Source organism: Prenolepis imparis, unplaced genomic scaffold (assembly GCF_030444845.1).
Source record: "Prenolepis imparis isolate NDT839.2.m4 unplaced genomic scaffold, iyPreImpa1.0 SCAF_1, whole genome shotgun sequence".
Lineage (NCBI taxonomy): Eukaryota > Metazoa > Arthropoda > Insecta > Hymenoptera > Formicidae > Prenolepis > Prenolepis imparis.
Genome location: NW_028141159.1, coordinates 5,859,511 through 5,874,386, shown reverse-complemented (window position 1 = coordinate 5,874,386; position 14,876 = coordinate 5,859,511). Strand labels below are relative to the sequence as shown.

At 30.4% G+C, this 14,876-nt stretch overlaps 3 protein-coding genes across 5 annotated transcripts; 1 reads left to right on the top strand and 2 right to left on the bottom strand.

The window, feature by feature from the left end:
* Positions 1 to 1,046: 1,046 nt before the first annotated feature.
* On the bottom strand, positions 1,047 to 7,555 carry Jhbp-1 (take-out-like carrier protein). The gene is made up of 6 exons (XM_083051137.1): positions 7,378 to 7,555; positions 5,682 to 5,774; positions 4,160 to 4,310; positions 3,686 to 3,819; positions 3,398 to 3,547; positions 1,047 to 2,852 (listed from the first exon to the last, which is right to left on the bottom strand). Exons 1-6 carry the CDS (start codon positions 7,436 to 7,438, stop codon positions 2,704 to 2,706), a joined length of 738 nt encoding a protein of 245 aa, XP_082907263.1. The 5' UTR covers positions 7,439 to 7,555; the 3' UTR covers positions 1,047 to 2,703.
* A 1,967-nt stretch (positions 7,556 to 9,522) lies between these two features.
* Positions 9,523 to 11,991, bottom strand: LOC145943540 (uncharacterized). Its single transcript, XM_083051128.1, has 2 exons — positions 11,232 to 11,991; positions 9,523 to 11,159 (listed from the first exon to the last, which is right to left on the bottom strand). Exons 1-2 carry the CDS (start codon positions 11,354 to 11,356, stop codon positions 9,761 to 9,763), a joined length of 1,524 nt encoding a protein of 507 aa, XP_082907254.1. The 5' UTR covers positions 11,357 to 11,991; the 3' UTR covers positions 9,523 to 9,760.
* Positions 11,992 to 12,092: 101 nt separating this feature from the next.
* LOC145943525 (uncharacterized) lies at positions 12,093 to 14,435 on the top strand. Of its 3 annotated transcripts, none has more exons than XM_083051098.1 (5): positions 12,095 to 12,247; positions 12,340 to 12,599; positions 12,722 to 12,955; positions 13,080 to 13,565; positions 13,646 to 14,435. In XM_083051098.1, the coding sequence occupies exons 1-5, from the start codon at positions 12,226 to 12,228 to the stop codon at positions 14,183 to 14,185; spliced, it is 1,542 nt and encodes a 513-aa protein (XP_082907224.1). In that variant the 5' UTR covers positions 12,095 to 12,225; the 3' UTR covers positions 14,186 to 14,435. The 3 variants fall into 3 exon arrangements, with proteins under 3 accessions (XP_082907242.1, XP_082907224.1, XP_082907233.1); XM_083051107.1 differs by having other exon boundaries at positions 12,095 to 12,251; XM_083051116.1 differs by having other exon boundaries at positions 12,093 to 12,599.
* Positions 14,436 to 14,876: the final 441 nt, after the last annotated feature.

Below are 14,876 nucleotides of genomic sequence, written 5' to 3'. Positions count from 1 at the left end.
AAAAGGAATTTAATATACAATAACGTTTCGCATCACTATCTTATTGCTCGAGTGTCGCCGTGTAAATGACAACACGTTGTACGTCTGTGATATAACAATAACATACTATACATTGTTAAAGCTACCACTATATGTTACAGTTAATTTGCTACCGCCTTGAAATATATTTAATATATTTTATATATTATTTTATAATATAATTATATATTTTATATTATAATTATATGTTTTATAATATAATATTTTAATTATATAATATTATATTTTATAATATAATATATTTTATAATATAAGTTAATGTTGAATGTGTGTGGTCTGTATTTCGTATTTCAAATTAATGTTTAATTATTAAAATTTAAAATGTTTCGTATTTTTACTTTTATTCACTTTTTCATACTGTAGTCTAATGTGATAAATATAAATAGTGCTAAAGGAAGACGAGAAACATTTTTTAGCTCAGAGAAAAACAGTTGACTTAAAATAGAGGAAGATGTGTTAAAAAAAAGATGGTGCAGTCGAAGAAAATAGATTGTATCAAATTCTCATCTTTTCAGATTTTTTCCATTAATGTTTTCAGGAAAAGATTTGTCAAAAAAAAATTTGCAATGTTTGTTATAAAAGCGATATTCACAAATTTTGTATTTTAAAGATAATTTGAAAAGAAGGTATTTTATGAGTTTATAAAAATTATTTTTACTTGCTCTTAAAATAAACTATAAAGTCATTGCAGTTAAAAAAGTTAATAAATAAGCCTATGATGTTTATATATGTATGTGTAAGTGTACATATGCGCGTACTTGTGTATATGTGTGAAAAACTGCTGTATATTGACTATTATATTTTGATAGTTACAATTTGATTAAAAATTAATGATTTTAAGCATATGTTTTTTAGTCGTGCGTAAAAGCTGCACGAGGCATTAATACATATTTTTAAAAGAACATTTCGCATATTTAATGTTTTTGATGCGCAATTTTCCTCTCAAAGGATAATATACATGATAATTACTGGAATATAATAGAAATAATGCTAAGTATTCAAGAAAATTATATTTTCTGAATTAATTTCTATCAATTATATTTCAGCTGAATAAAAACTACGATAAAAATCTAAATAACAAATATATATAAGTTATGTATAATAAATTATTGTAGAATTTGTTAAATTTTTCTAATGATATTTTGTTATACACTACACAAGCATAATTATAGCATAGTTTTTATATCTTATAAATATTCAGTATAATTTTCTTTAATGTTAATGCCATAGGCTTTAGAAAGCAATAGCAACATGTTTTCACAATTTCTTATAAATTATAGTGTCGAGAAATTTTGACATATGCTGCAATTTAGTACTTTTGTTCTTTAGTATAGAAGACAGGTTTCAAATTTTTGGAAGCTGAGATTGTAAACATAAGTTTAGTTTTGACAAAAACAATCAGGCAGGAAAATTGAAGTAATTTCAAAGCTAAAATTATACACTGTACATAAATACATAATGTAAATATCCCTCTTTCTATATATACATATATTTTCTCATTTCGTTTACTTTAATCCTAATCTAACCTAACTCTAACCTATTGCAAGTGCCAATATAACCAATACAGCTCTCTTGGTTGATGGCACATTAACACTCTCCCCCAAAAAAAACCTATTGCAATGCATGTATACAAGTATATTAATTAAATTATGCAATGCAATAAAAATTCAATATTTAAATCTTAACAGAGAACAACAAAATAGAATTTTCTACAAGAATCGATCAAAATACCTGCGTTCCATTAGATTCGCGCATCTGTGTACATCCACCGTCACCCACACTGCACGTCTCGCGCGAACTGATCGCAAGACTCTGAACTCTGAACAGTGGTGTCGCCACTTGACGGCGAAACCTAACTTCACAGCCAAGAATGAACCGGACCCGGCGAAAACGTCTCTCTCTCTCTATTCTTTCCATTAGACGCGTGCGTCCGATACGTTCACCTCGCTGCACGTCTTGCCCGAGACTGATCCCCACCACCGACCACAAGACTGCGCAGTGGTGTCGCCAACTGACGGCAAAACCCATCTTCACAGCCAAGAATGACCGGACCCGACGAAAACATCTCTCTCTTTCTAACCTTTCCATTAGATTAGTACATCCCATACGTCCATCGCGTTGCGTGTCTCGCGCGAAACTGATTCTCGTGCGAGATATCGCAATTGCAAGACTGATGATCAGTCTCGCGCGAGCCGTGTAGCGTGTTGGACGTATAGAGACGCGCGAGTTTAATGAAAGCATAGGTATTTTGATTAAGAGATTCTTGTAGAAAATACTACTTTTTTGTTTGCATTTTCTGTTAAAGATTTAAATATATTATGCATTACATAATTATAATTAATATATTTTTTTATGCATTGATTGCAATAATAATTTTTATGCATGCGTTGCAGTTTTCAAAATTTTATTATCAAAAAGAATAATATAATTTCGCTTCGCGCGCGTAATTATATTCGGTTAAATTAAACTAAATGAGAAATATATATATATATAATACATATACATATATATATTCAACAATTGCTGATTTCGGATGTTATATCAAGCATCGCGCATATATATTTTTTTTGGTATGTCGAAATATTTTTTTTCTTAATTATTTTATAAAACTATCTAATTAAAAAAAATAATAATTTAAACTTTTATAATAAAACAATTATTAATCTACATAAAAATCTTATTCATTGGCACGCGGGTAAAAATATCATTAGTGATTTTAGTGAAAACCAAACCAAAAGTTTCTTCATAAGAAGCTTGAAGTTCCTTGAAGAGCAGATCAGAATTCATGTTGAGGAATCTATTCATTTCTTCACCTGTAATTAACGAAACATGGAAGAGTTAGAAAGTAAATATATGTGAGATAAATATTTATAATATTTTGTCGCATTTATATATATATATATATAACAAACTTTCTCTCTTTTGCTTTATCATTTAAATTAATAAGATTATTGCTAGATATATTATAAAGCTGTACATATTATCACTTTTTTATGAGCAAATCTCTTCTTGAAATTATTCTTTAGAATTATGAACAATAGCGACTTATTGATAGCAGAATAAATGCTATAGATTTTTAAAATTCGTTGCCTCTTTAATGTCTCATTTTTATTATTTGCAATATTTTTATATTTGGACTTTTAAAGTCACAGTTCTATCGTATAAATGATTTATATTTCTCTCAGGATAAGCGATACTAATAATTCCCAAAATATTAATCTTTTCTCTTGAATCACTCTACTTCTCCACTTCTCTTGAATCACTGTATTTACATTGATTTATAAATCTGTGGCATTTTGTTTTTACTTTCAAATCACAAAGTAATATTTATTACTTTAGACCTGATAAAAATATGTACCTAAGAAGGTATTTCCATTGAAAAGATTATCAAAGCGCAATGATACGTGTTTGGGGATAAACTTGACATTATATTTAATCGCTCTCATATAAGTTTCCCCATCCTTCTGAAACTTCTCAAAATGTGTTTCGTGTTTCGTTGTCATATTATCTGAAAAAAAGTAAATACATTACACGCATGCAATCGATTATTTTGACTTTATAATTAAACATTTGTCATTAAATTATACATATTAAGTTAGAATATTGCAAATCCGCGCGATTTATAGAAATATTATATTATATTTACACATAGTTATATTGCATCTACCATCTCCTCGTATTGGTAGTAGCAGAATCTTGCCTTCAAGTTTGTAATCGGCAACGAAATCTACTTGAGGATTGTAACTCTCTGACCTGAGTATTAAATTATCCCAGTCTATCCTAAAGAAATAAAAATTTTATTAATTATACATATCATCAGTATCAATAATTTATCCTTAAATATAAAACTAAGATACAGATTAATTGTTTAATTATACTATCCAATATATCTTGCAACTAGGCATTTTTTAATAAATTAATTATATTTATAATTCTCTATTTACATATATAATAGAATGTAAATTTTTATTTTTAAATATACTTATTCTAAATTATGTGTATGTGTAATTTCTATTCTTTTACATGTATGCTTAAAGTATGCATTTTCGAACACATGCATTGATTTTATACTTAGATTGAGATTAGATAATATACGGAATATGTAACGAAAGTTACATACTGATAATTGTAGACTTTCAATCCCTTAGTTAGTCCATGCACCTTGACATTCCGATATTCCTGTTTGAGCGACACCGAGCCTCGAGATTCACCGATTTTCACGCTGCTGACCGCCAGCGGTTCAAGAGGCAAGATTTTGAAGTTCTTTATACCTAAACGTAAAGACGACAGGCACTCAATATGCGAATTTAATGCTTATTACATTTTAGTGCATTACAACTTTGTCGTACATTAATTTGCAATTTATATAACTACCACACATTAAATGACTACCATTAGTTCTCCAAATTGAAAAAGACACAAATTATATAAGATAAAATGTCATAATGAGTTGAAAACCTAATTATTTTACCCTATTTCGCATTTGGCGTTTTTCACGAAAAGAAAAAATGACTCGAAGTAGTATATAGCCGTATATATGTATATATACAATTCATTATCGGTAAGCGAAAAGGCACCCGAACAAGTTTTCCGCTATGTGTAATGAAATCTGTTTTTTTTTTTTTTTTTCCTGAAGAACGCGGATATTTTTTGTCCATCTCCGATAAAATCACTGGAAAAATACTTTAATGAGAAGCAATGAATATGTATGGTATATGTGTTATATATGCTATACATATTGCGTTGTACATATGTAAAAAAGTGTTTGAATTTTCTTATATTTCTTAATAAAAAGAGTACTAATAGAGTTATAAATAACGATTTCTTAAGCATGTCCATTAAAAAAGTGTTGATGTTTCATCAAGGACTTATCAATGGAAAAATATTCCAATAATCCTTATATTAAAAATATCAAATAAAAAAAAAGAAATTCTCTAATCTTGAGATGACGTTCGTATATAAAGTGTCATTCAATTCTATTGAGTGTTGAAAGATTTCAATCAATCATTATTACGTACCCCAAAAAAGTGGGACAGGATAGGATAGATTGCGTAAGCATGTGATAGCGAAAAGTCACAGTTTTACGATGACATTAAGAATTTGATAGAATTCTTGCAAGACGACTACTAGTTCACCGTGACACTGAACCAATTCGGATGAGCCACTAAATATCGTTTTTTAAGAAATAGTACGTTAAAACAGTTAGTTGAACAATAAAGCATTTTAATCAATCTAACACTAAAATAAATTAAGTTTTATAGAAGTGAGATTTTAAAGATATTTTTTTGTTTACAATAAACATTTGCGTTTTAAATTTGCGTTTAAAATTTTGCGTCGAAAGATTATTGTGACCCATGCGAGTATGTTATGCATAGTTCAATTGATTTTACATCTTGCATTTATAATTTAAAATTTATAGGATATTAGAGAGTTGCGGAAAAGAAGATGTAGAATTATATTTCCTGAATTATGTATGCATGCAGAAAGCCGGAAAATTGCAAAGAAAATATAAGAATAATCAAAATATGCATATTATATTCATTTGCTCTGTAAATGTATAATTTGTAAAGTTTTCCTAAATTACAATATTTGATTTTATGCGTGCGTTCATGTGTATCTGATAAGAAATAATGCATATTTACCTTTGGCCATTAAGACAACTGCATCTCTGACGGCATCCGCGATGCATTCTAATACTTTCGGGTCTGACCTCTTGCAAAGCTTGAAATTACTGGCTGTAAGATGGAGAGAAAAGGAGAAAAATATTGCGTGTAAGTTGTTATATAACTGACTGCATTGCTGCAGATCCAATAAAAGCCGCGTGCTCACTCGATCTTCAGACGGTTGTTGACTTTCTCTTTTAACCTGCACGCGTGTTAATTTCGGGTCGATGGTATAATTTTATCTCAATAATCTGATCGCAAGCAAAAATTCAGTTGTTGATCTTGACGAGACATAATTATAGATGCTGAATATAAAACGTGAATAAGCATTTCAATTTCAATCAAAATGCTCATTCATGTTTTGATTAAAAATAAGTTAGATACTGCATCCGATTGAAAATTGTGCAGTGCATATTGATTCATGTTCTTAACCAAACATGCAATGTGTTAATTCGAAAAACCTGTTATTTTTATATAAGAGATTATTAATATAATAATAATTAGTTTAATATTGTCATTAGAAATTAATATTGTCATTAGAATCGTTATTATTATTATACTGTATTATTACAAGAATTATTTTATAAGTTTTGATTTATTACTTAGTATTGAGTTTAGTGTGCTAATCAAATTTTATTTAATTTAAATAATCTTTAAAAGATCAAAAATATAAAAATTTATTTCCTTTATTGAAAATATAAAATAATAATAGGTATTTTACATTTGTCTCTCTTTCTACATGTATATAATAGAAACTTTAATGTTATCCAATTTTATTCCCGAGTTCTCCAATTATTGACGAAGGAACTAAATTGATTAACTTGCTGCTCGAAATTACGTTACAAAAGAATTTTTAATGATTGAAATGCGTGATAGTAAAACAATTTTGCAACATGCTTTATTAATAACTATTGCTTTTTGTTTATCAATAACTATTGCATAATTTATTAATAACTATTGCTTTTTGTGTATTAAAATGCTATTATTAAAATTGATGATTGTCTGTTTCAAACAAATTCGATTCAACAATGTAATTTATGAATTATAACGCAACATAGCTATAATTTAAAAGCGAATAAACTCTTACGCAATTATACGATAGTTAGATATTCTTAATATCCACTTTTATTAATCATTATGTTGCGTCCATTATATTGCAATACGCAATATTAAAGTTGCGTCCATTCATTCATTCATTATGATTCGATACTAATATGTGTGTTTTAAACGTAGTTATTACAAAATTAATTATCACAAAAAATCTGATATGTAAAAAAAATGAGAGACATAAAATTAATTTCTTAACGACAAGTTGACAGTAGTACAATATCTTATTGTTAGTAAAATAATATATTCCAAATTATAGTTTTGTAAAACAATGTAGAGAATTTAAATTAGTAATGCAGTCAATAAAAGTTGCAAAACTTTTCTTGACAATGTAAATAATGCTTTGATATCAAAATAATACATTTTTTACAAAATCTTGTAATTAAGCTGTTTTTTTAAAAATAAAAGTATATATAATTTATTGTATATTAATGTATTAACTTATTGTTAGACATATATTTGACCTGTTATAACACAATCAAAATAGCATTATTTTTGGGGAAAAAAAAAAAAAAAAAAGATTATTTGACCTATCATATTAACAACGAGAAAATCTGTAATTACTCACGCAGCTCTAATGTCGTTGTGGTTGCAACCACTGCGAACAGGAGTATGGCTATCGTTTTCATTATTCCTGAATCTTCCCGTCAATGATACTTTACAGCTTCAGTTGAAAGTTCAAACTTAGGACAAAATGTTCAATGATCGTTGGATGTGAACTGGGAGACATGGACAATCCAGGCAGTCTATTTAAGCACCGTTTACCCCACCATGGTCCTATAGTGGACATCGTTTGTATATGCTATATATGCACATACACATGCGTTCAGAGTGAGAAAGTGGATACCTGTTATTATCCCGTGACATGCCTATAACATAGGTCAGCTATCAATTGCCACGACTTATTCGTCTAAATGATTGTTTGGCATGTCAACAAGAGATAAAAACTAATTCCACACGATTATATGAAAAAAAACATTATTTAATCTTAAGTTACAAAGTGTAGCTGCATATACATATATACAGTGTATGTATTTATTTGCAATCGAATATAGTCGAAGATTCTGTGATTTTTTAATTATTACAAATTACAATATATACAAATTTACAAAAAATAACCATTCAATTTACACGAGAGATTATTTTAACTACTTAAAATATTATCAAAATGTTTTAAAAATATATCTTGCTAATTGTTTAATAAAAAATCAAAATTTCATTAAAATTTATAGTTTTTTTTATCTTTCTTATTGCAGTAGCAAATATATTTCGAGCGTGAAGCAGTTTGTACGATTCGTGTCACCGAATATTCAGGCGTTTTTTATGTAAAAATCTGAAAGAGAAATTATTTTGAAATGATGTGACGAAAGGACCATAACATCAATGCTTGAAACAATTCACATGATTATTTAAATTTACAAGAATTACAAATTACGCGCTGTCTTGTCATGAACATCATTGCAAATGGATTTTCTCGGAAGCATCAAATTTATTATAAGTTCAAACTGCACTCTCAAACCCGTTTTGCTCTGTCGAATCTGAATGTTAATGAATTAACCTTTCTTTAATATTGACACGTGTTTCTTTATGTTACAACTCTTACGATCCTTCGTCAAACAGTGAATAAATTAATACAGATTGATTCGAATAAATCGCGTAATTTCGTGGATCTGATTTTTCGTGAAAAAGCGATTCTCTTAGATTATTTCTCAGCAGAGAAGAGTTATAAATGGATAATAATTAATATTTATTCAAATGTGTATCTTTAAACGCATATATTTGATTAAGTATTTTTTAATCATATATGTAATGATTAGTTTTGAAAATTAAATATATACAATATATTATATTCAATTCGAAATGAATTATTCATGATGTAAACAAAAATTAATTAATCGATTAAGTAAATAAAATGACATGTTTGCATTTATTATATCGAGATTACTACACATCTCTGCAGTTCAATATGTATTTTTCTAAAAAAAGAATTTTAAAAAATTAAAAAAATAAAAACGTATATTTTATAAGTATTGTTTTAATAAATTATTTTATTATTCTATTATCCGTTTATATCTATATATTATATCTATTATATTGTAAAACGCATAATTAAGTATTTTTCATTTTTATTTCGCGAAGTATATTTTTAATAATTTTTAAATTATAAAATGTGTGCAGCAAAAGTATATTTGATTCTGATTGCAATATTTGAAAAATTTATTTAGCCTGATTCAAAATAAATAATCTACTTTATTTTACTTTACTGAGCAAAACGATCTTTAATACTTAAAGACTCGGCCATGGCCTTGACATTGTTTAGAATGGTTTACGAATGGGTTACGAGTTAAGCCTTTAGTAAAAGACATACGCAATATACAATTCACGAGTTGTGATGTAAAAAAAAGGAAATAAATCTTATATCGTATCTCTATGCAAATTAAATCAGTGTTTATATTCATTAAAATGTCTAAGAGTATGCATTAAATATTTATATTTCTTGTTATTTCTTTACGCTTGCATTCCTGTTTGTCAGCTTATTTCTTTTCAAATAAATTGATATAATTAGCACATAATTTACTCCTGCATATATAATGCAGATTAGGAATTATAAAATTAGTTTTATCAAATAAAATATTCAAAATAATTAGATATATGCAATTTACAAATCCTAAAATAAGTTTGTACAAATGGAGATGCTAAAAGCAGGTACTTGCATATTGTCATCATTATATTACAAATAAAGTATCAATTTAAGAAAATGTATTTTTATACAAACCAAATACATATATATGTAGCACAAAAGAGTGAGTCATCTATAAAAATCAGGACATCTATAAAAATTGTAACACTATTAACGTCAAAATTTACATTTTCAAATCTTTGAGATAAAAAAATCTATTTTGTTTCATTATATATGGATTTAATAATCTATAATTAAAACAAAAATTATTTCAAGAAACTCTTTTCTGATATTTAAGTGCCAAACTATTTAACGGCGGTCTAGCCTTCAGAACTCCAAGATCAATGGCGTGGCCGGTGAGAGGACAGCTTTGGCACCGTTTACGCCTGTAATTCGTATTGCAGGCATTCTTCTCTTGTCGCACCACGTATCTAGGAAAGTAATGAATGCGCTTTTTCTGCGCCGTCACGCACGGCGGCATCGTCACTACCAAGTCTTGCTTATGAATCTTGCCTACCGGCTCCGGAAAAAGACGCTCGTTCAGCAGATACTGTTGCAAAGATCCCGACGATTTAGACGACGCCAATGCGTGACTCGAACCATGCGTCTCGAAATAATTCTGCTCTCGAAATTTTCTCAAGTCCTTCACTTCTCGGTCCATGGAATCATCAATTGCGAAACCATCATCGTGCTTCAAACATTGGTCCCTTCGCTCGCAATATTCCGGCAAATTGTACGTTCGTACGCGTTCATCTTCGTCAAATTTCGCGGCCCTCCTCGGTTCGCTCCTACAGCAACAAGGACAATCTTGTTTGCGCAATTGCGTTACTCTTTTACTTCGTGTCGGCGATTTCGAGGTAGGTCTTTCGCTTGAGTTTGGTATTTGCCTCTTGGATCTAATAGTCTTTCGTAATGTTGACTTCGACAACTTTCGCGAAGACACTTGAATTCCTTTGCCCGTAGTGCAGGCGACATCGTCGGATTCGCTTCGTTCGCTCGCCAGTGAGTTTGCGGGCGCTCCCGGGGATGCTGGAAATGATTGCCTCTTATCGACACACTTGTGTTCGTTCAGTAATGTTGGTTTTTCATCAGGAATATCTTGCATCCTCGGGCTTGTCATGAATCTGTGGTAACTGGACGATCGCGGACACGTTCGCAAGCAATCTCCCTCGCCACCAGTTTGTAATTCGCAGATTTTGTTCTGCACATTGCGAAGGAATTGAGATCTAGGCGTATAGTCGATTTTTTTAACTCTCCTGAACGTTTCACAGCTAATCGGCGAAGTTAGTGCAGCCTTATCGTCGGATTCTCTTATGGATTTAAGCTCAAGTTGGCTTCTGCAACGGTGACAAGGCGAGGCAGGTTTACGCTGAGTTCTTGATGATCTTACGTGCACCTTGTTTATCTCACAATTACAGTAACATCCTTTTACCGGCTTTCTAGGTGCAGATTTCAAGCATTGGTCTGGTGGTTTCTTAGATGTTAGTGTTAGTTTTCCAGAGGACGTCATGTTTGGTACTGACATGGTTGTACGTTTAGGACTGACACAAAAGTAATCTGGATTTAAAACAGCACTAATTTCGCTCGAGTCGTTGCGTAATTTCCATAAGTTAGCGTTTCTTCTTACACAATCGCCTTGATTCTTATGATTACAGCAGTTTATCAAAAATCTGCAAAGAGATGTCAAATTAAATTATTTGAAATAGTATTAAAACTTTTACTTGTACATAAAAATCATTTACAATGTTTGCAAACGTAATTTCTTCACTTCAGCATCAATCCTTTTAGAGTTTTCAGCAGCACGTGCTAACAATGTTCGACTTCTCTTGCGCAACTTTTCTAAGCTATCATTGAATGCCTCTCCCATATGTTTACGACTTGCAATAAATTATCACTAACATCGTATTGTAAAATTGCAAATACTGAATTATATTTTAATCATACAACTTACTGTTATTACAACAATTTAATTTATATATCAATATATAATTAAATTAAAATTAAAGAATAAATGTTATATTGTTGTAATAATATGCAAATTGATAATTGAAGAAAATAAAACGAGTAAATAACAAAAATTAATTTATCATGGATTAAACTTAATATTTTCTTTCCATAAATGCATATATAATCGTGGGAGTTCCTTAACCTAATAATGTAACCTAACTTTCTATTATATTTAATATTTTTTTCTCAAAATTTATTCACCACACAAGAAACTTATCAGTGACGAAAATTCATGAAAATTATAATATTTCCATTCACTTTTCTCTCTCGATTTCCCCAACAACGTACTTAATACGTGCTCCAAAATTTTGAACACACTGAGAATTACCATCGACGTGAAGTTTACGTTTTCGCTATGGACAAAAAAAAAAAAAGGAAAGAGACACTCTAGGTTAGTCAAACACATTGGCGATATATTTTTTTACGCGCTCATTCGTTGAGAAAGAGAGCGAGAGAGAGAATCGCTCGTATGTTGACACTATTGTATTTTCTACGATGCGCGCGCATGTTATTTAGATGTTATTGGAACGTTTCATGGCGCTCGCGACGCTTCTGATGACATCTTGCATCCTTGTCGTTCGCCGGAAGTCGAACAAAGACGGATAATCTTTAGCAACTTGAACTGCGTGCCAGAGGGACGAGGGACGAGGCGTGCATATATACGTGCGAGCGTAATCTAGCAGAATCTTCGTAATCGCAAGAGCGCGCATTCCATGTGTTAATCTGTTAATGCATCCCTCGACGATAGACGGCAGGTAACATTTAATACGACGATTTATCGCGTGGCCGTATTTAACACGAGCCGCAGCCGATCTGACCTCTCATCGCATCTCGATGGGACAGGTACCCTGTTTCAGGTTAGACGCGCACGCGATTGCAAAACACATCGTGCGCTAAATTTTGGAATTCTAAGCGATATTATGGACTTCTCCGAGAACCAAACGTCTCGCGACGTGCACAATCGTACATTGCCGCAGTTCTCCGAATTACGCCCGGCGCCGAATGTTTCCGCCAGCAATGAAAATGCCAGAAGCAAAATGATGTCTCAGTTCGAAGCTTATTTTGCTAATAAGGATCGTTTAAGAAATTTTAGCATAAAACAGGTATCGGTAATTTTTAAAAAAATTTCTTGCTTGTTTCTTCTTTCTCTCTCTCTCTTTTGTTTTGCTTATCTTGTAGTTTTGTAGTTGAATATATATTTTATTTCTTTATTTTCTTTTTCTAGGATTCAACAGTCTCAGACTCATCGGACTTATCCCCCATGCAATTGTGCGAGAAACAAATAATCAATGTTCCGAATTATAGTCAAAATAATTCGATACTCAGTATGCAATCAAATAGTTTGCCATCGAATATTATTAATAGTATTAATAGTATATATTCTCCTTCTACATCACAAGCGAATGCTTTAAAACAAGAGTTAGATGGTCAGTCTAGAGAGCAGATAAACTCGAATAAGGTATAATACTTCTTGATTTTTTAATTACTTTTTAATATATGTATATATATATTACATGTATATTACATTGTATTATATGTGCTTATATATATATTACATGTATATATATTTATTTTTGTTATAGGAATCTCAAGTTCAGTTCAATCAGTCACAAACAATGATGACCGAGATGTTACAGAAATTTCAAGCTGCAGAACTTACAACTCTAGTTATGTTACTACAAGCAGAAGTAAAGAAACAGAAAATAGAAGAGGAAATAGAACAACCGCAGAATAATATTTTAAATATACCGGATATCCGTAGTCTTTATCATCAAAATAGTAGAAATTCGGATCAGATGATAGAGATTATTAATTCAAGCGATCCAAACAAAATCCTACAAAATGAACAACATGAGAATGAAAGCAATTTGCAAACTGTTCTCAAAGTGGAGCAACAAGTACAAACCGATTTGCCGAAAAATGAGAAAAAGTTGAAATTTCGGGCGAAAATCGGCGAAATTAAAGTGAGCGTTGGCTACGATGGAACTACTCTTTACTATTGTCCAGAGTGCAATTTAGGGTATCCAAAGAAGTCAGATATCGAGCAACATATACAGGCTCATTTACAGGTACGTATCTTAATCGATATCTGGTTTTCAGCCAAATTATTAAGAAAGGAATATATACTAAGCGGAGCAATTTATTATAGGAACGAAAATACCAATGCAAACAATGTGGTGCCATGTTGAAGAGAAAAGAGCATCTAGATCAGCACATGCGCGGTCATTCAGACGAGCGACCCTATAAATGTCAAATATGCAACAAGGCGTTCAAGAGAAACGAACATTTAACGAGACATGGTGTTATCCATTCCGGCGCCAAGGAATTTAATTGTACCATGTGTCAGAAAGCATTCTCGCGCAAGGACCATTTAAATAAGCACATACAAACGCATTATGGCATTCGAAAGAATAAAACAAGGGAAGATCCTTATTATATCAGTCAGAAAGATACAACAAGATTATTTGAGAATAGTATTGATCCTACAGTGAAGCTGAAGCAAGAAACAGCTTATATTGTGAAAGATAATTACTTAGTGAAACATGAACCCACTTTTCTTCAGAATCTGCAAAATTCAACTCTGCTGCATACATTCTCTACCCTTAAAGAGCAAATCTCAAGAGATGCAAATGTACCTCAACAAGTACAGAGCGACAATACGAACGCAAGGTATATAATGCCATCTTAGTTGTAGAAGAAATCTGCGCATATCACAAAGCAATAGATGGCGAATAATAGAGGCAATTTACATGCGCCGTTGAAGCAGTTAGAATCGTTGAAGCCGTCGCAAATAGGTAATTTCAATTTTCGAATTCATATTTTGATACTGAGCGACTATGATAATTCTAGATACATAGTTAAAAGTTTTAATAGACCGAAACATGAATTGAAAATATACATTGAAGAATGCCTATTGTAAAGGAAAAGAAATATATATGTATATATACTGTATGTATGTATATGTATATATTATATATATATATATATATATATATATATTATATCTTTATATATATATATATATAATATATGTTATATATACATATGTGAACACGATGTATATTATCAAATATATATTTCTACATTATTTCAACATGTTCATTATTAAATATATTTCTTTATAAATATTCCCAATGTCTAATTAAAAATTAAATGTATACAACATAAAAATTAAAAAATCTAAAAATGTAAAGTTCAATAAATTTGAGTTATTTTTAACTATGTATATAGTACGATTATAAGAAAATACATTATTCTATCGGCAAATTAGCTTTTTCACGATTCGATGTTTTTTCTATCTCTCGCAATTGTCACAAATTATTTATGCGATTCTGACAAGTGCGCATTACTTATCGCGATTACAAAATACTGCAAATTAT